Here is a 21,404-nt window from a genome sequence, read left to right on the forward strand (position 1 = left end):
GTCTATAACTCAACATACTGTTAGTTCCAGTATCTATTGTTAGACTTAATTAGCCAGATTTGCAAAATTCAGCCCTTGTTTCACTGCCACAAGAGTAACGTGCATGAAAAGTATCAACCTAAAAAATTACCATGTCTTGCAAAAATGTATTCTCATGCAAATATAATAAGTGTAAGCACAGCTGCCTCGTTTGGAAGCACAGGGTTTCCCCTTGCCTGCCCTTCATTTTTGTTGCTGTTGTTGCTGTTTGTTTGTTTTTAATCCAATGGGTGTAAGTGAAGTACTGTGACAACGAGCTCCTAGTGGCTCAATTGCAAACTTTTCTTCACGTTGCCAGTTTATTATTAATACACAGTACAAGATGCTTTACGATCTTTGCCACTGAGTTCTGTTCTGTTGGGGTCAGAGATGGTGTCGGTTTTCAACAACATAGGGGCTGCCCTGAAATTAATATGGGGAAATTAAAGGCAAGATTAGAATCAGAGCTCCCCTCTTTTGCAGCCAAGTGACCTGATAGTTGAGCTGGAAGAATAGCTCCTGTCTCCAGAGGGTGTCTCTTCTGCATAAGTTAGCACTGCCATCTAACTCTGAAGCTGCCTGCTTCACAGCTCTGAAAATAAATAGACAGGATGGCTGTAAAATCCTGGGGCTTGCTGGTTGCACAGTGCCCAGGTGTAGTTAGCTCTGGAGTGACCCAAGGGGAAGACCTAGTCTTTGCTCACCCAGGTGAAGATCACCCAAGGACGAGTATGGAGGCAGGCCTGTGCTTTAGCAAATCTGTGAGGCTTCAAAAATGGATTGCAAAGAAAGCCTTTGAGAGCTGGTTCAGGTAGTTTGTTGCTGTGCCTGTGAGTATGTGTTCCTGTAGGGTTTGCAATGGGGATGTGGTTGTAACGTAAAGCTGCATCTCCTAAAATGGTGCTGGGAAGGGATAAATACTGGTCAACAGGTTGAATTGATTGTCTTTCCTTAGAAACATTTCAATTCAAGAAGCGTGGTCCAATGCAGATTAAAGTGGGTATGTTTCGGTAGTATCTACTGATAAGAAGCTTGTGGTTAGACTCTCTTCCCTCCCCACTCTGAGGAGGGTATGCGTCAGGATGCAGACTTTGTGGCTAGATGATTTGTAGCTGTGATTTCTGAAAATGCTCCTAAACGCTCCACTCTGCTTTGAGTATTTGCTTAAACTTGTCTCATTTGCCTCCTCTTCGCATATAAAAAAACAGATTTATAATAGAAATATAGGACTACATTATCTCATAGAAAAATCTCCATGACTTTTATTTTTCCTTTGTCTTTTACTCTTTCCAGATTTTGGAGAATGAGATAAACAGTCGGGATGCTTTGACCAAAGTGGTGCTCAGTACAGGACAGAAGCTGGTAAGGGGAGGCCACTCAGCCTCCCACAAGATTATGGAGCATCTGAAGGAACTGGAGACATCTGTAGAAAACTTGAAGGCAGAAGCTCAGGGGAGGAGGCAGAGACTCATGCAATCATATGAGGCCCATCAATACCTTGCTGAGGTAAGGAAGTTTCAGGAAACAAAATCATTTGTTCCTTATTTGCTTAAAGGACTAGATACCTAATTGCTCAGTGTCTGGAAGTCTTGAGATAGGAGCGAAATTAATACTGTTCTGGCTTTTTCATATCGGATAAACATGGATACAGTTGAGCAATAAGTTATTTTCTCTAGGACCTAACGCCAGGGATAAACATGTAACCAAAATGACTGGGATGAATTACTGGGATTAGTAGTTTTTGGAAAAACATTTTCTGTGTTTTAGTACAGACACACCCCTAGATGCTTTCTAATCTTACTGTTATATCCTTAGACCTCACTGCTTTCCATTTTAATTTGCTGTGGCCTAAATAACTGCTGTGTTCATGCTCATAACCATATTTCATACAGTTATTGGAGGTGGAGGCTTGGCTGGCAGAGAGGAGCTTCATCTTGGGGACCTCTGATTATGGGAAAAATGAAGAATCCACCCAGGCTTTACTTCGGAAGCTTGAAGCCACCAAGCTGGACATGGAGGGCTTCAGACCCCGGATTGAGAAAGTACAGGAGACAGGCAGCAGCTTAATAAACAGAGACAACCCAGAGAGGTAGGAAAATGAAGGAAAGTTCCCCAGATCTAGCAGAAATGCCCAAGGAACACAGATATTGAGAAGCTCGGCCTTGGGAAACTGGTGTCTCATTCAGAAATACAGCTTTGGGGGACATCAGTCCCCCCTTGACTATCATCCCACACTTCAATTCCTTCCCCCCCCCCCCCCAAGAAAAAAAAAGAATTATTCTGTTCTTTTCATGGCAGTTGTTTTTTTCCACAACAGGCCAGATACTGCTTCTTTGTCCAATATATATTCCCAGGAATTGTAATCTAGTTGTCATTTGATATAAAGGTTCAGGAAGCACCGTGTTTGGGAAAGGAAACTGATATTTGAGACATTTCATTGCTTTTCATTTCCAATTTGCTTTTGTATCTGGGGAGAAAGAGATGAAAAGAGCAGCCGTTCATGCAAGATACTTTAATTTCCTGAACTAGCTGGGTTTTTTTGTCCTAGCATAACTCACCACATGCTACCTGGTCTCTTCAGCATTTTGAAGGCGTTGCAAATTCAACCTGTCAGAAAAGATGGTGCTCAAAAATAGCAAGTAAAACAAGAGTAAATCAAAGACATACTTTTGATTTTTCTTCTTTGCAGTCCAGCCATACTTGCGAAGCTCCAGGGGATCCTAGCAGACTACCAGTCTCTCCTACAGAAGGCCGAGACACAGAGAAAATGTCTGCAAGAACAATTCCAGCTGTATCAGTTTGAAAGAGAATTCCAGCTGGTGGAAGCCTGGCTGTCCAGCAAACAGTCTGTGGCGGAGTCTGATGACTATGGACAGGACTTGGATGATGTTGAGGTAAAAGAAAAGAAAGAAAAAACGAGCAGAAATGCACTTGTTCTATTTTTGTGTGTGTATATGTGTAACTAGTGACAGTGTAACATGTTACGGTACCTTTTCCTTCAATGTGCATCCCAAAGTTGTCCTTTTCAGGAGATAAGGTGAGGTCACCATACTTCACTGTGGCCCTAATGATTTGACCATGGTCTTAAAACACTGTCCATGGAAAACACTAAGATGGACCATCCACACCAGCAGCTGGATAGCTGCAGATTTTAAGCATGAGTTTCTCCTCAGAGAAGGAGAGATAGACTTCCTTGTGTGGAGAGGTATAATGTCCACTCCTCATTATTGAATTAATGCTTTTGACAGCTATTACCTACATAGACAAGCTAAAATGGTTATGTTTGGCAACATCTCCAACTGTCAGGATGTAGATGATTTCTTTTTCTGTGACATAAGCTGTTGAGGATATTAACAATAAAGGTTTTCTTCTGACTCTAGAGCTTTTCAGTTTTTCGAGTGTCTTGCGCTTATAGTCTGTAATTCATAGCTTTTTTGTTCTACAGTAGAGAGTAAGTGGTTCCCTTTGTCTCTGTAAAATAGGTAGGCAGAAATTATTTTATCCAAGAATAACTGATTATTCTCCTTTATTCTATAGGTACTGGAGAAAAAATTTAAAGATTTCATAAATGAGGTGAAACCTCTTGGACATTCCAAAGTTCTTTCCCTAAATGAATTAGCATCTAAGCTGGAGAAAGAGGGCCACAGCAAGACAGAAGTTATCCAGAAGAGAACAAAGCAAATCAATGAAATGTGGGAGAAACTGTGCCAAGCCATCCAGACAAGGACAGAGGTAAGAAATACTTGAAAAGCTAGTGGGGCATTGAATTCTCTGCATCTTCTCTGGCAAGGTTTAGATTTGAAAGACATGTATCAGCCTAGAGATTTTTCTGTTTTCCTAAATTCACTGCAACCTCCAGTTTCCTGAAAAACTAAGCCAATCTAATGGTTTACAACAACTAACAAGAGGAAGTTTCACCCTCTATGTCTTCCTTACCCTCTTTACTCTATCCTCTCTCCTGCTTTACTCCTTGCTGCTCAGGACCCCTTTTCACAGCTGTGACGCTGACTGGACTCTTTCTTCAACTACTTCAGCTCATTAAACCAACAAAAAAACTATCCAAATTTGTTTTAACCTGAGTGTGAAATGCTATTAGAACATTTTCAATCCTTTCATCTTCTAAGTCCTGACTCTCATCTAACACACTTTATTTTCACAATTTGAAATGCAGGACCCTGTCCCAAGCAGGTTTTTTTAGGCTTAGCCAAAAGAGATACCTATAAAGGACAACTCATGCTCTCCCTATTGGTCATTCATCTTAGGAGGGATAAATTGCTCTAGGGACATCTATTTCTTTCCATTGACATGGAGAACTTGGTTTAGGTTGGATAGCTCTTTCAGATCACTTAATTGGGGAGGTATTTCATTCCTCCACTTGGTCAGTCTGTTCTGCGTGAGGATATGATATTAGGATTGCCTGTTTTTACACTGCAAACAGGATGTATCATATTACCATAAATTGCTTCTTTATTCCAGAACCTAAGAGCAGCCCAACAAGTTCATCGATTTGATCACGATGTGGATGAAGTAAAGGGCTGGATGCAGGAGAAAGAGGCAGTGGTGGACATAGAAGATTACGGATATGACCTTCCAGGTGTACAGACACTTCTAAGCCAGCTTGAGGGAGTTGAGGTAAAGAGAGCTGTCATGAAGCAGTGGCAGAAAAATCTGAATGAGAAAAGAATGGAGACTGCTAAACATTTTGAAATGTTTTAGACTGCCCCATTTGCAGGGCAAGTAAATATAAATGTATTTCATCATGGAAAATCCATTGTGCATCACAGCAAGGGTGGCTTTTTCTCCTGCGTTTCCCATTGTGATACTATATTATTACTACTTTTATTTCTCAAGATGAGTTCCTCTTCCAAAGTTTAGTCAAAAGTTGTTGTTCTAATTGCAAAGGTGTCATTTGAAATACAAGAAGAGACTTCAGCTCCATGCTTATCAAAATAATCAACATGTTGTATCCAAAGAACCTTCTTTAGAGAATGAGAACTAGGCAGAAGTTGAGAGGAAAAGACCTGAGAGTGTCAGTTCACGCATCTCTGCAGTCAGTGAATAGAAAAAATAGGCATCATCTTTACATGGAGAGATTATCAAAAGTCTATTTTAAATAGAGACTTGATCTTACATTCAATTCTCTCCCTGTTCCAGAGAGATCTAGGAGCCATCATGAAAGAGCTGGAGCGGATTCGGGGAGAGGCTTGGCACCTCAGCCGCACCTACCCTCAAGTCAAGGAAAACATTATGGAGAGACTCACGGACGTGGATGAATGCTGGGGAAACCTGGGCCAGAAGTTCCTGGAGAGGAAGACAAGACTGAGCCAGGCAGAACAAGTCCAGCTCTACTTCAATGACTGTAGGGAGCTGATGTACGTATGGGTCCCTTGCATTTGGCAGTAGGCCTAATCTTTCCCTCTTGGGGTTTTCTGTATTACACCTGTGGGTGGTTTGACTCCTGTCCCACACATTCTGAAGCTTGGTTAATAATTTTCTTTGAATAATAATAGCACAACACATCTTCTTATCAATACTTGACATAGTAGAAGGGACCGTGCCACTCTGCTTCAGCACAACATACATGTTAGACCCACAATGCAAATGATACTCACACCAGAATATTTCCTATAAAGTTTTGGAGAATTCAGTCACTCTGGATAGTTTTGGTAGCCTGACAATTCCCGTCCAAAACACCGTTCATTTTTTTGGAAGATTGAGAAATCTGTTCTAGATATTTAAGTAATTTATGTGCTTTTATTAGAGTCAAAGCAACTACGCTAAATACAGTATTCTAGAACAGATTAATACTTGCTCAAGTGTTGCAAGTGTTTCATTTTTTTTAATGCTATTACCTGTAAGTGCACACTCTCCATTTTTATTAGATGTCAATATTTTGTAGTAACTCAGTTGCTGGGGAATTCCTTTTTCTTTTTTTTTTTTCTTTTTTTTTTTCTTTTTTAATCTGAATGAGAACAAAAGGCTAAATGTTAACAGCCTTTATAAAACATCTTGCAAAAAAATAAATTGAACTACAACATCTCGTTGTGATTAAATCAACCATGCCAGCATATCTATAAGCAGAGTCTAATGTAGAAGATCAAATAACTGATCAAAATAGTCCTTACTGAAAGTGGCAGACCAACACTGCTAGAATAATAGATTTTATCATTTTAATGACATTTGCAGCAAAATTGATACATTCACTGTTAATTTTTGGACAGCATTTCTCATGGACTATGACAATAGAAATGAGGGAAATTCAGAATCAGTGAAGTAAACGAAAAGATTAATCCATGACAGGAGTATAAATCAGAAAACAGTGAAATGATTTATCTCATCAGTGGGTAGGGTTATTTCAGTGGGTAGGAATGCTGCAGCTGCTTGTTTAAGGGTCAACATATTGCAACATCAGTAGAAATATTATAGAAGGTTATAAAAATCCATAAATGTGTGGATTAGTCTGTACAAATGTATTAGTATATTCATATATTTCATGACCAAATAAAGGTCTATACATAGGTCCATGTCCATGGGATGTGTGCATTCCTGGATAGGCAGAGGATTCAGTTTCCTGCCCTTGTTCCCCCTTTGCCTCTGCTCTGTAGGGCTTGGGCCAACGAGATGCATGCACTCGTGATATCTGAGGAGCTGGCAAATGATGTCCTGGGAGCTGAGCTGCTTATCAAGCGCCACGAGGAGTACAAGCGGGAGATAGAGAAGCAGTGGCTAAAATACGAAGAAATGCAGCGGGCCGGAGACGATCTGATGAAGAATGGCCATTTCATGTCTGCGGAGGTGTGTTGATGATGGATTCAGTATTTTACAAGTACGAGTAAACTAAGGAGATTTGTTAAATGGGCAGACGTCCAGCTGTGGTAGAGTAAAAGAACTTTCAGTAAGTTTTCAGAACTTCTGAAATGAAAAGCCATCACAGATTTAGAGATGTGCCTCTCACTTCTTGAGACTTTGAAGAAGCACCTTTTAAAGTTCTTCTTCACTCCCCTAAAAACTGAGTTTTGAATCTAACCATAAAAGGGAGGGCAGTCACTGCATTGATGATAGCTGTGCAGAGGAGTAGGAGATATTGCTGTTCCACAGAAAAGATGAGCCACACAAAGAAGTTTTTAGCATTTAAATACACAAGAAGTAGGATAGAATAAATTACAGTGCAAATCAAATAGACAGTGTGGTGAGATCAATAAGAACAATGGAAAATAAGCAATTCTTCAGAAGTTTTAGAAGACTAACTTAACTTTAAAACTACTCTGATCTTCTTGTCTAAGTAATTGTACATTTTGGCCTTGCAATGACTCAGTGGATCCAGAGATTGCAGAAACATCTTCAGTGGATACAAGCTTACATTACTTCCACTGCAAAGAGAACGAATGTGTTTTCAAAAATTTAAGAATTTCCATTGTCGACATGCCATAAATGCATAATGTTTTTGAGCCTTCTGGGTTAGCATCGTAATATTATCTATATGTCATTTGAGTCTGGAAGGTCAGAGTACACATTAGAAGGATATCGAAAGATAGTCTACCTGGATTATTCACTTGCTGGCATTACAATTGTTATTTTTCTAGATTGAAGAAAAATTGTTAGAGCTTTCAGAGCTGATGAAGAAGGTGAAGGATAGCTGGGACATGAGGAAAGAGTTGTATGAAGAAAACTGGGAGATTCAGTTGCTCCGGAGAGAACTAGAACAAGCAGAAGGATGGCTGGCTGCCAAGGAGAGCTTTCTTTTGGATCCTAGCTACGGGGTCAGTACCACCATTTGGCTGGATGGATTGCACAGGTCTGAAAATCTCAGACTTAACTTCTGTGTATGCTGCTGATTTTTTCACTCAGGATTCACTGTCTGAGGTAGAAGAACTATTGAAGAAACACCGGGATTTTGAGAAGATGCTTGCAGCTCAGGAGGAGAAATTTGCTCAACTCAACAGGAAAACTAAGGTGAGAAGGAATCTCCATGTGAGACAGCATGTTGTCACAGGATGAGCTGGTTGCCTAGATGTCTGGGTCTCAGTCACTCCTTGGTAGAATGAATTACTGTGGTGAGATGGAAGAAATGAATGTCCAAAGCTGACCTACTGGAAACAGCAGATGAGAAAATGAGTTGTCTACAGATCAGTAGCATCCGAGTAGCAGAGAAATGGAAGTTTGTTCTTCCAGGAGGAGCAGCAAAGAGGCTGCATAGCAGAGCATGCGCTACTGTATGAAGGCCAGAGTGATCCCTCACAATGACTTTAGTCAGTAGGTTGAAAGAGTTTTGAGTCTGCCTTTTGCTCTGCTTTTGCAGATTAGCCAAACAACAGCACAGAGGTCCTTCCTCTCTAAAGTGAGAATATTCCTGGATACTCATCATCCCTATAGTAGACTAAAAGCAAGCAGTGCTGCAATAAGAGACACAATTTCTCTGGAGATTATCAAAGTCTCAACCTCTACAGATTTTGGAAAGGGCTGGGTTTCATTTGAGATTGATTTCCACAAATGTTTATAATTGGTAAAGTAACACTGAGGACATAGCAATTAAGTTCAGTTCTGACTCTAAAAATGCTAGTGGAGGTAGTCTTTTAAAGTCAGTGACAGGAGAAAGTGTATTTGAAAATTATTCTTGCTTAAAATAAAATATTTCTAAGTAATCATAAGAACTCATGGGCAATATCACAAATGTAATGTTTATGTCCTGCAGAGGGAGATGAATCTTCTGAAACAAACTGACAGAGAAGAGAATGATCCAAAAGATCAAGGCAAAATAGTACGGGTCCCCTCTCTGAAAAGGAAGACATCTGATAAACGGAATCAGTCGCCAAGAGTGATAGAGATAAAAAGCACAAAGCCACCACCGACTGCTCCTCTACCCAGCCTGGCCTTGGGAGCACCCCTTGAAACAATTTTCTCCCCTCTTGAGAAGTCTCCAGCAGCATTTCAGCTGTTGAGTCCTGAGGAAAGCACCAAAACAGAGATGAAAGATGAGAGGAGACTCAGTGAGACGATCCCTCCACCTACACCAAAGCCAATGGGTACCCAAGCTACAACACTGGAAAGTCACAGTTCTCCAACATCTCCCCTAGCTCCTGCTCTCCCAAACCAGCAAGGCAGCAGTGGTTTGTTGGAATCACGTTCTCCAGGCCTTTCATCTCCCCAAGAAAAAAATGCCAGAGGAGTCTCTCTGTCCGACCTGCAGACAAAAGCAGTGATAGCTCCACCTGAGGCTGGCCAAAGGACACAAGATAAATCACCAAATTTATTGCTGTCTGGTTCCTCTCAGGAGATATTAGAGAACGCATCTTCTGTAAGTCCTGGGGATTTCTGACTTTATCCTCACAAAACCAATGTCTCATGCTACCATGGACTAGTTAAAATAGCAGAATAGTTCTGTAAAGAAGTCACAAAAAGAACTGTATGGTGGTTCTTTCAATGCATTCCCTCGTGGAGCCAAACAGCAAGAACATTTAATGTGCTTGTGCAAAACTGATATATTTTCTAGAAAGATAGGTGACTTTCCCAGCTAGGCATAACTTAAAAGTCCTTGAGTGGTTCCTCATTTCAAAATGTTTGGATGGCAAACAGACATAGTAATTGTACTTCAAGGAGTCTGTCCCATGTAAACAGTATGTGAATGTACCTTGTTCAGTATAGTCATATATATTTGCACTTTGTGTTGCTCCAGCTAAGCAAATGCCTGCATTAAAAACAAAACCTTTAATGAATACATTGTGGTAGAGGACATTGCATGAGAAAACCATTCTAAGTGGCCATGAACTATCTTCATTTAGGGAGTAAATTAGAGATGTGACTGCAATCTATAGAGCATTTCTAGATGTGCTGTGAACATACAGGCTTAGAGGCAGCAGAGATCAGTTCTTCTGTGTGGATTATACCTATAAATAGTGCCAGAAATTCTAACACATACCTATGGGCTCCTTTAAAGTTACATAGTTATATGTAACCTTGTGTGTCACTTGCAGGTTTCTGCAAGTCTCCAGCACATGGAGGGATTCCTCGAAAAGAGAGACCAGCTCCTTCCAGGAAGACAACAGGTAGAAACAAAAGCCCCCACTCTGGGTTAATTCATTTGTCCTTGAATTATAGTCCAGAGAGCGACTTCATCAAGATAAACTCTTGCTGAAGGGTCTTCAGGGCTGTGGACTTAATTCAGTGTCCACAAAAACCATGAAGAAGTCTCCATTGACTTCAGCAATACTTGATCTCGTCCTTGGCAGGAAGGCAACTTAATTGTTGCCTGTCAGGGGAGTCATGCAGTACAGGGTCAGTGTGCATTTGATGGATTGATTAACAGAACCTGGGCTATATGACAGCTAATTGTATTCCCCTTTGAAAAGAGTTAAGACCCTACACTGGGGTGTGATGTTTTGTCAGCAGTGAAAGCACCCCCATCCAGTGCTTCCAAGGTCTTCAGTTTCTCACTGTATTAGAAGAGAATTGAGGGACATGAGGAAAGAGTTGTATGAAGAAAACAGCTCCTCTTTGGTAGTGGGTGGAAGAAATGGTTTGTGTAATCCAGGGCTGAAAGGAACTCAAATCTGAATTCTCATTCTGGTAACACATATGGCTTCAGTTCAGTAGGATAATGCTCACAACAGTGCAAGAGATTTTCTAATTTACCACAAGTATGCAGACATGTGAGTGTTTGCTTTAGTATGGAATGCCAACAGGTTTTCTTGACTCGTTTGTCCAACGGACTGTTTCTTCCTCAAAAACATTTAACTTGCAAGAACTCTTTAAAAGAGAAATCCATTCTGACTTTCATCATCTGGAAGCAAAATTAGTTATCCCTCTGTTCCAGATGTACTGCATTATGTTTCCTGTATTACTGCCCTCCTATCTCACCAACTAAGAAAAATTATGATGCATCTTCCTTAGGATTTTCTTTTTCCATTTCAAGGATCCCATGACACAAGGTTAACCTTTTACAGCTGCAGGGGATAGCTTAGGAAGTGAAGATTTCAGCAGCCACATTAGAATGAAGCCACATATGGACCAAAACTAGAATATGACGAACAAGCATGGGACAGTGTTCTAGCAGCTGGAGAAGTAAAGCGGGGATTTCAGTGGCCAGAAATAGGCACAGCTTTGAAAATCCATCCTCTCCCGAAGATGCTGCTGATCACAACCCAATGCAGAGCTTGCTTGTGCCATGTTATGTCACTTGTTGTCCTGCCTCACAAAGGTCCCTTGGCTGAATCACCTCCCCATTAACTACAGCAGGCTCTGTTTTTCTAGGAGAAAATCATGAGCTTCTGTGATTTATCATCTGGGCAGCTCCTGGCTCAGTATGGAAGCTGCACACAGAATTAAATTAAAGGTATAATTAAATATATATCTATTAATTGGATTTTTATCATTGTTTCTGTTCATATAGCCAGGCTCAAGGTCTTGGAAATTTTTCTATGTAAAACTTGATGGTCTCAAACTTGATTTCTATGATGATGAAAAAGAAGCCTCTAAGGTAATTTCTTTTTTCTTTTTGAATCTTTCCAATAATCATTCTGTGTTTCCCTATTTAAAATAGAATTTTAAAAAGATTTACCTTGGTTTTGTTTGGGACTAGAGATAATTAGTAACCCTTCAAATGTTAGTGGGGTCAGATCCAACAGTTGTTCCATAGACACCAACCATAAAACTGAAAAAAAAAAAGCTTTCAGAGGTTTTTTTGAAGCTATTCTTTAAAAGAAGTATCTTAGTCAAGAATTATTTTTGAGATAGAGTGCAATACTCTGCTGTTCCTTTGCTCTGTGCCTTTTGAATAGTTCCTTCCTGGTCAGTGACCCTCGTAGTACTTTTAGAAGCAGAAAAAGGCAGTGTGGGTGAGTAGTCAGTCTGCAAGTTGGAATGGGATTGAATGCTAGGAGAAGGACACAGAAAACATTCTGCTCTAATTTCCTCCTCCTCAGAAGGAATCCACACTCCTCTCTCTCAACATTGCTGGCGCCACATGTGAGAGGCTGATGAAGTATATCAGGAAAGAGAACGCCTTCATGTTAAGGTAAGCCATATAGAGAAACCTACAGAGCAAGTCTACATGATTGCATTTACTTGCAGTAATCCCAGGCTGTTGCTAAGAGTCATAGCTGAAATCTCCTGCAGTGCTAAGGACTGGGAGGTGTAAGGTGAGACTAACTGGAATGCCTCTCTCCTGTCCCTGTTTATAGGCTGAGAGATGGAGCAGAGTATTTCTTTGCAGCACCTTCTCAGATGCTGATGGAGGACTGGCTGCAGTCACTGCAGAATAATATAGGTAGGTTCTCACTTGCTTCAAAGATGAGCTGTGTTGTTAGCAAGTGGTGGTGTAGAAAGGGAAGACAAGGAAATTTTCTAGTCTTTCCTGAGCTGTCCCTTTTGTTTGTGTTAGACAGCAGTCCATGAGTCACGTTGCCACGTAATGACCTGGCAGGAGGGTATTCAGGGAGGCTTGAAAAGCAGCTTCTCAATTACACTGTGTCTGGCACCAAGTTATTGCCAGGGAGGGGCCCTGCCCATGGGCTGTTTCCATCCTTTTAATCAAGGGCTGCTTTAGTTCTTGGCCAGCAGCTCTTCTCCAAATCTAGCTCTCATTCTGGACACCTCAGTACGCAGTGGCCTGCTGTGATACCCAAAATGATGCCAGGCCACAAACATAACTGATGGTGGGACAAATTTTTTGGTGGACCCAGAAACGCTAGACTGCCTCTTACTCTACCTGAGAAAGTTTTTGTTGTTGTCTGACACTCTGCAGGACACAGTAACAGGCCAAAGGTGCAGCCTTCTGTTCCAAATACAGAGACTCCTCAGAAAAGAGTGTGGGACTTTCCAGAAAGAGACTCTGCTGAAAGACTAACGAGCAAAAGCTCTCTCTTGAGGTAAGGTCTCTGTGCGTCAAGGATGGGCTGATGTTTGTATTTAGGTAGCAGTCACCTTTTCCACAGGTCAGAAAGCCCCAGTCCTCTGTCACTAACCTAGCAGAACATGGTATTCTTGAGTAGCACCCAGCTTCACTCCACAGTCGTCATTTATGATGGGCTATGGCCAGTTTTCACCTGTGGGACCTCACTGAAGTCAACCGTGTCCTGTCTGTGGCTGTTGACTTAAAATGGGACACACAGGGATACGTATGGTGTCTCTCAGGCCGCAAAAATGTTACACAAACACAGGCATTGAACATATAACTACTGAGCCTGTCAGGAAATTTGGACCATGTGTAAAATCCTCTTGTGTGCGTTTGGGATCTGTAGGAATCTTACAGACCACTATGTGAAATCCTGGTCCATCTGCCAGGTGGGTTTTTGCTGCTGAGTTAGATGGCTAACAAAGCTCTTGCATAAACATAGAGGCTTAAGTTCATTCAGGTTATCCCTGAGTTTATGGTGATGCTTGTTGTTGATAGGAGAACACCTTCCTTCAAAATCAAACCAGAGAAAGAGCCTGCAGAATTTTCCAGAGATTTTAAGGAAGATGGGACTGAAGTAACACGAGCGTCCATCACCACATTGAGACCAGAACAAAGTGGTAATTTAAAAAAAAAAAAAAAAAAACTGCCTCTCTCTCTGCTAGAAGCAGGAAGATAGAAATGGCATTTGCCCCAGTGAACATCACAGCCTTCACTACTACATTCTTAACCCAGCCCTTTGGAAATGTATTGATATATTTTAATTAAATCACTTTCTTGGAACTTGATGGAGGCACTGTAGCATAACAGTGCACCAGAGGCAGCTGTGTTTAAAAGTAGTAATGCCTCTAAGTATGGTAATAGGTAATTAAAATAAGTTCCAAGAAAATGATTAAATTAAATTCATCCCATCACCTAGGATGTACGAGTGTATCTGCTCCACGTGGACCTCTGAGCCAGACAGCTCAAGTGAAGTGGCTCTATGGGGTGGAAATGGAGAGCACTGAGCAGAGAGCAAAGTGCAAACTGTGCCTGAGCAGCAGCTCCCTGCAGGGAGCTTTGCCAATATCTACAGATAAGACTCAAAAGAAGAGCATTGTTCAGTCCGTACACCACAGAAGCACAGGTCACTTAGAGTACATTTATTATATAATTCCTATAGTGTTTTGTAGCCCCTATAATCTTTCATTTTTACAATAGGTTGGTTAGCTATTTCATAACTATTTGCCAATTCTTTCTGGATCAAGTTACCAGGAAAAAGAAGTTACTAATTTTTAATGGACTGCAAAATAAAATCACATATAAACAATCAGTCTCTCAGTGTAAAGGGAGAGAAAAAGCAGGATGCCAAATAGGACGTCTACAAACCTGACCATACCTTTGGGAAAGCTTAAAAACTAGGTTGATTTTTGTATTAACATGAACCTACTAGGAGGCTGGATTGAGTAGCAAGTGTATGAGATGGTCTTTGGGGGAACATGAGGGATATGGGCAAAAAATCACATCCTCTAGTATGTTATCTCTACAAAGTCTCATCTCTTCTCATTACACTCTTAGCTGTCTTTGCTCTTAAACTTCTGCAGCCAAAGAGTGTTTCAGGTGCACACCAAGATGACCAGCTTTTTCTCCCCGCAGCACATGCCGCAAGTCGCAGCGCGATGCAGCAGCAGCAGCAGCAGCAGCAGCAGCAGCAGCAGCAGCAGCTCCGTTGAAGGCAAGTGACCCCCAGCAGGAGGAGTCTTTGTCTGCCAGGTAGGGGCCGGGCATTTCACCTTAGAGGGCACTCAGATAGTTCAAGCAAGGTTTCCCCTCGGTAAATCCATGCTGGGTATTTCTGATGATTATTTCCTTCCTTCGTGGGCTTGCAAATGGAGTGCAAGACAATTTGTTGCAGGATCTTTCTGGGGCCTGAGGCAAGGTTGTTGGTCCCATCCGTAGTTCACCAGGTCTTTTTTTCTTGTCTTCCCTAAAAAAATCTCTTAAGATTAGCCTTTACCAGTCACTTTACCTCCTAGCCACCATAATTCTTCGTAGGTGGTAGCGCAGGGTTCTCACAGTTGCACCTACACGAGGCCTGCACGCCCACGCTCATGTGCACCCGTGTGCAGGTGGGAGGAGAAGCTCGTGTTCCCAGTTCTCCATCCCAACAGCAGTGCTCTATTACTCTTTCCTTTTCAGATGCTAAAATGGAACAGCCCAGTGTGAAGACAAGGACTGGTTCTACCACTGACCACAATGAAATAAGATCTACAGCCTGATGGAAAGGAGGAGATGCAAAAAGAAGGAAAAAAATATTTTGAAATGTTCTTTACTGTGGAATAAGAGCTCAGCTTGGAGATATTTTCTGGGTAATATGATCTCTTTCCCTTCACAACACGTTGTTGCCTTGGAAGCAAGATGACAAGTCAAAAAAAAGTACATATGGAGAGAAAGGTCTGATTATATAATCACAATGGAAGAAAAGAGTTGTCATCATTTTCAGGAACTGAACAGTCACAATGCAGGTGGCCAGAGCTGCTAGCGTAGGAAGGACTTCAGTCTCAAAATTGTTAGAGAATGTTTTTTGGAATGAAAGGAATTAGATGCTGTTGGGTGTATACATCACTCTCAGGGATCATGGTTCTTGCCAAATCAAGTTTCTGTGGTCTGGGATGAGATGTGGCTAAGAATAACTGCACCTCGATCCCAAATCTCCAGGGATGAAAGACGAGTGCACTCCATGCTTTGTCTCCCCTCACAATATTTTCATGCCCTGTTTTACGTGGAGATGCTCATGTAAGGACGCGTTGCCTCGTCTGTGCAGAGCTTCTGTGTGAGAGCTCTGCCTGCAAAACACTGGAGAACAGCACAATCCTCACTCATCATCTGACAAAAAAACATTTGGCAGCCGCCTGAGCGTCAGGCCTGGGAAGAAGGCAAATAAGAGGGCAGTAATTTCCTAATAAAATGAACTCTTCAGGGCTTGCCAGATTCTCTCAGGGAAGACCTTTAACCTGTCAAAAGTGATTCAGCCATTAGAAATGCAGAACACCATGGGAGTAAATTATTGAGTGTAAACCTGCCTTTCTGCACCTGCCAATGGACCAATGCACTTTCTGCTGCTCCACTGTAAATCCTTTTCAATAATAAAAAAAGGACCTGATTGATGACCTCTATGGGCTCTGACACCTAAGCTGAAGGCACGCTTGCAGACACCCGGTGCTAAGGTGTTCACGGCAGTTTCTGCAGTATTTTCACTGGTATTGCAGTCACCAGTTTCCTGGGGAAATAAAGAGGGAAACAACTCTTTCTCATGTACCAGTGGGAAACCTGGCGTTGTTTCATGTAGGCAGCTAGTGCTTTATTGCAAATGTTAATAGAAGAGCAAATTAATGCTTGGGTTTCTAAGCATCCACACCCACCCACTGGTAAATTATAGGTGCAGCCTGTGCAGCACTTTGTGTCCTGGTGCAGGTCTCCTGGTATTTTTCCTAATAGGAAAGACCTCATGGCCTGCTGCTATCACCTCTGGATTGCTCAATCTTTACTTTTTTACCAGTTCTAACTTGTAAAGCAGAAGCCTTATGGGCCGTATGCTCCCCAGGGGGGACCCCATCCATGTAACCCTTCCCAACAAGTTACATTTCAAGGTCCACGTCCTCCCCAGTACGCTGCAGGTGCACAAGCCTTTGCTTCTCACAGGCTCTAAGGTACTGTAGAAGCTCTAGTAGCTGTTGGAAGTGTGGTTTTTGATGCCTGAACCAAAGAGATAGGCATTAACATTAAGAGAAGTAGTCACAGAGCATTGTCACAGACTCACAGAATGGTTAAGGTTGGAAGGGACCTCTAGAGATGACCTAGTCCAACTCCCTTGCTCCAGCAGGGACACCAAGAGCACGTGGCATCCAAGCAGCTTTGGAAGATCTCTAGAGAAGGAGACACCACAGCCTCCCTGGGCAGCCTGTTCCAGGGCTCTGTCACCCTCACAGGAAAAAAGTTCTTCCTCACATGGAGATGGAACTGCCTGTGTTTCCACTTGCACCCATTGCCCCTTGTCTTGTCACTGGCCACCACTGAGAAGAGCTTGGCCCCTTCATCCTTACATTGCCTCCTCAGGTACTTACATCTATTGATCAGATGTCTTCTCAGTCTCCTCCAGTCTAAACAGGCCCAACTCAGTCTCTCCTGATACGAGAGATGTTCCAGTCCCTTAATCATCTTTGTCACTCCCCCCTGGACCCACTCTAGAAGCTCCACGTCCCTCTTATACTGGGGTGCCCAGAACTGCACACAGTACTCCAGGTGCAGCCTCACCAGTGCTGAGGAGAGGGGCAGGATCCCCTCCCTTGACCTGCTGGCAACACTCCTCCTGATGCAGGCCAGGATCCCATTGGCCTTCTTGGCCACCAGGGCCCTGCTGCCTCATGGTTAACTTGGTGTCAACCAGGACTCCCAGGTCCCTCTCTGTGGAGCTGCTCTCCAGCAGGTCAACCTCTAATCTGTCCTGGTGGTTGTTCCTCACCAGGCGCAAGACCTTGCATTTGCCATTCTTGAACCTCATGAGTTTCCTCTCTGCCCAACTCTTCAACCTCTCCAGGTCCTTCTGAATGGCGGCACAGCACTCAGGAGTGCCAGCTTGGTATCGCCTGCAAACTTGCTCAGGGTGCCCTCTGTGCCCTCATCTGAGTCATTGATGAACAGGTTGAACAGCACCGGGCCCAGTACTGACCCTTGCAGGACACCACTGGCCACAGGCCTCCAACTGGACTCGGCCCCATTTATCACCACCCTCTGAGCTCTGCCATACAGTCAGTTCTCAATCCACCTCACTGTCCACTCATCTAACCCATACTTCCTGAGATTTCCCCATGAGGATGTTATGGGAGATGGTGTCGAAAACCTTGCTGAAGTCAAGGTGGACAACATCCGCAGCTCTCCCATCGTCTCTCCAGCCAGTCATCCCATAGCAGAAGGCTATCAGGTTCATCAAACATGACTTCCCCTCAGTAAATCTGTGCTGACTATTCTTGATTGCCTTCTTTTCCTTCACGTGCCTAGAGATGTTCTCTAGGATGAGCTGCTCCATCACCTTTCTGGGGACGGAGGTGAGGCTGACCAGCAGGTAGTTTCCCAGCTCCTCCCTCTTGGCCCTTCTGAAGACCAGAGTGACATTAGTTTCTTCCAGTCCTCCAGCAACTCCCCTGCTCTCCATGACCTTGTGAAGATGATGGAGAGTGGCTGGGCAGTAACCCATACCAGCTCCCTCAGCACTCTTGGGTGCATCCCATCCAAGCCCATAGATTTATAGGTGTCTAGTTTGCCTAAATAATCCCTAACCCAATCCTGCTTGACCAGTGGAAAGTCTTCCTGTCTCCTGGTTGCCTCTCTCATATCCGGGCTCTGCAGTTCTTGGGGGCCAGCCTTAAGCAGTGAAGACAGAAGCACAGAAGGCATTTAGTAACTCTGCCCTCTCTGCCTCCTCCATCACCAAGGCACCCTCCCCATTCAGCAGCGGGCTAACATTTTCCCTAGTCTTTCTCCTGCTGATGTTGTATTTGTAGAAGCTCTTCCTGTTGTCCCTGACATCTCTTCCTAACTCATAATTCCAAACAGGTTTTGGCCTTCCTTCTTGCAACCCTGCATTCTCTAACAAAGTTCCTATATTCTTCCATGCAGCCTGGCCCTTATTCCACATTTCTTTCTTATAGAAATGCACTGATTCTGAGCTTGGAGAAAGTGGTGTATGAACATTAGCCAACTCTCCTGCTCCACCTTTCCTTCTAGGACTCTGGCCTAGGGGATTCCTCCAAGGAGCTCCCTGAAGAGGTCAAAGTCAACTCTCTTGAAGTCCAGGGTTGCAATCCTACTTCTTGCCCAGCTTCCTCCATGCAGGATCGTGAATTCCAACATCTCATGGACACTTTAGCCAAGACTGTCCCCAACCTTCACATTTCCCACTAGACTATCTCTTTTTTTTAGTATCAGGGCTAGCACTCTCCCTCCCCTTGTTGGTTCATCAACCACCTGCATCAAGAAGTTATATCTGCAATGTTCTGCAGCAACCTCCAGTGTATGTATGTAATTCTTCAATAGCAGGCCTATAATGAGAAGCTGGTCACTTCTGTGGCTCCTAAGGCTAAGGGGAAGGTATTATCCTTGGTATTCCACACTTCCCATTAACTGGATAACAAAGGATTCCTTTCAGAGAAAGGAAGACCTCTGCACCCATTTAGCAAAATCACCAGGCAGCAATATTGTTTTGTCTCTTGGTTGTGGCCCAGTACAGCTCCGTTCCTGCCCTATCTTATGCCAGCCCACAGGAAACGGTTTAGTTGCTGCTAAGGTCAATTTTGGCCACTTTTACAAGGTTCTCAATGCATTTGTGAGCCAGAACCTCTGATTTGTTCACCCAGTCCTGAAACCTGTAACTGTTCCACAAACTGCTCAAGTCAGTAATGACCTGACCCAAGTCAGTAAATGTCATCCTCTATTTAAGGCATAAAAAGATTTCCATGGCTCCAGTGCTCCTTATCCAATATTTTATTTTTTCAAGATTTTATTGTCAAACAGTTACAAGATGCAGGCTATTTCTATAAAGAGTGAGTAAGAGATAGAAAAGCTTTTGTGTCCTCTGCATTTGGCAGCAGATAGCGAGCTCTGCATTTGTGTGGGTTTTCCGGACAGATATCCATCTGGGAGCAGGGACTGGGGTGCATTTTGGACGTGTTTTCTGCACGTGTGACTCTGCCTTCAGCAGTTAAGCAGACAGGAATCGCTGAGAGCAGCACGGGCCTGCCCAGAAACCCACCACGGGCCTCGTCTCGCGAGCGAGATGCGCAGAAGTAGCTTCTTGTCACAGTATCTGCTTTGCTCGTCATTGCTTCAAGTCAACCAGGCATTTGGCAGCACAAGGCCAGACAGGAACAAACGCTCAGCATTTGAAGAACAAACACCCCATGTTGCAGTAGTTCAGTGATCACTAAGACTCTGTTTGTGTTGCAAAAGAAAACAGAACCAAAGAGCAGACCAGATAGTTTCTGATTATCCCTATTTCTTCATACAACTGTGATCCACAGCTTTGTGGGATTTGGGCTGCATGGATAGGCCTCAGGTCCTCCCACCAGGCCGAGAACATATTTCCACAGCTTCATAATGACAAAAGAATCAACCCAACCCAACCCAAAACCACACACACAGGCAGTGACACAGCCCTCACGTAATTCCGGCTCCTTGAAATGCAAAAACACGTTAAAAATCGGTATTGTCTTTCAAGGCTGCAGGGGTAGCACCCAGGGCCGGCGCAGCTCAAGGGACGTGAGCAGCCCCTGCCTCTCGCTTGCGAGGCCAGCCCCAGGCCGCGCTGCTCAGCGGTGTGGGCAGAGCCGGTTTGAGGTACAGGGAGCTCCTCCTCCGACCTCCCACAGGCACCTCGGCCCCAACCGCCCTCAGTTCTGCCCTTGTGTGCAGTAACGTGGCGCTGGGAGAGGCGGGGAGGAGCTGGGTGTCCCAAAGTGAGGCGTGGGCCCTCCTCGCCCGTCCCTACCTGCTCGTTGGCGACACAAGGAGCTGTGGTGCCGAGCGCAGGGCGCTGCCCAAGGTGACATGTCAGCCTGGTGCCCCCTTGGGCAGCGCCCTGCGCTCGGCACCACAGTGGATGCAGGCTTAAGGCACTGCAGCTTTCTCTAAATATTCTTCTTCTGACCTTGGCTATGATCTGTACACACCAACAAGGCAGACCTGTATTTCTCTTTGTTTAATGTTCAAGTAAAACCAATTCCAGTTGCCAAGTAGATTTCCAGTACATACAAAATTTGTAAGCTTTTCCTTGGAGGTCCCAGTGCCAGTCCAAATCCTTCAGTGCTATAAAACAAGGCATTTTTGACTTCTGTGGAGCTCTGTTGGTTTGTACCAGATGAAGCTCTGTTTCACATTGCTCAGCATCCTTCCCTAACATTTTTTGTTTAAAATAGCAAAGGACTATAAGGATATTCCAAGCTCTGAGCTCAAAGTAATGTCTCTTATTGCACTCCAAAGCAAATGAAAACCAGGCAACGTTTTCCCCCGAACATTCTTCTCCAGCAAAGAGGTGTGAAAAAGAATTTCCTTTTTTTATTATTTGTGTTCTACTATTTTAGTGTAGCACCTATTAAAAAATATCTTGCCTATGATGTTAGGGTAAAAGACTGTAAAGGGAGAAAAAAAAAAAATCTTCCGATTGCGAAAAATGGAATACTCAGTGTTCCATGAGTGGTTATTTTACATTCAGTACCAATATATAAGAAAGGATCCCTAGCCTATATCTCAGTCATTAAATTAAATATACCTGTGCCTAAGATGATGAGTCCCCTGGATTTTCAGTTGTCAAAAGCTTGTTTCAGGCTTCTGATATGTTAGTTCATAAAGGCACTACCCGGTATAAATCACTGTGATGTCTCGTGCGTGAGGCAGACGTTTCCCTCGTGCCAGCGCTCGGCACAGCCGTACTCACCCGCTGCAGCCCGCATCATCTTCCCTTGAA

The 21,404-nt window shown here is 43.3% G+C and overlaps 1 protein-coding gene across 1 annotated transcript in view; it reads left to right on the forward strand.

Annotated features, from left to right (window-relative positions):
* The window catches only part of SPTBN5 (spectrin beta, non-erythrocytic 5), an 87,629-nt gene extending 72,681 nt beyond the window's left edge, over positions 1-14,948 (forward strand). The window contains exons 52-69 of the mRNA XM_026033413.1: positions 1,312-1,524; positions 1,911-2,107; positions 2,708-2,912; positions 3,556-3,750; positions 4,495-4,650; positions 5,173-5,390; positions 6,624-6,813; positions 7,602-7,778; positions 7,867-7,971; positions 8,711-9,313; positions 9,990-10,061; positions 11,405-11,491; positions 11,937-12,028; positions 12,195-12,280; positions 12,758-12,881; positions 13,406-13,527; positions 14,543-14,588; positions 14,942-14,948. Coding sequence (XP_025889198.1) covers positions 1,312-1,524; positions 1,911-2,107; positions 2,708-2,912; positions 3,556-3,750; positions 4,495-4,650; positions 5,173-5,390; positions 6,624-6,813; positions 7,602-7,778; positions 7,867-7,971; positions 8,711-9,313; positions 9,990-10,061; positions 11,405-11,491; positions 11,937-12,028; positions 12,195-12,280; positions 12,758-12,881; positions 13,406-13,527; positions 14,543-14,588; positions 14,942-14,948 — 2,895 coding nt within the window. The remainder of the gene's footprint in view (positions 1-1,311; positions 1,525-1,910; positions 2,108-2,707; positions 2,913-3,555; positions 3,751-4,494; positions 4,651-5,172; positions 5,391-6,623; positions 6,814-7,601; positions 7,779-7,866; positions 7,972-8,710; positions 9,314-9,989; positions 10,062-11,404; positions 11,492-11,936; positions 12,029-12,194; positions 12,281-12,757; positions 12,882-13,405; positions 13,528-14,542; positions 14,589-14,941) is intronic.
* The last annotated feature ends 6,456 nt before the right edge of the window (positions 14,949-21,404 follow it).

Source organism: Nothoprocta perdicaria, unplaced genomic scaffold (genome assembly GCF_003342845.1).
Source record: "Nothoprocta perdicaria isolate Ctin4 unplaced genomic scaffold, notPer1 scaffold_129, whole genome shotgun sequence".
Classification (NCBI taxonomy): domain Eukaryota; kingdom Metazoa; phylum Chordata; class Aves; order Tinamiformes; family Tinamidae; genus Nothoprocta; species Nothoprocta perdicaria.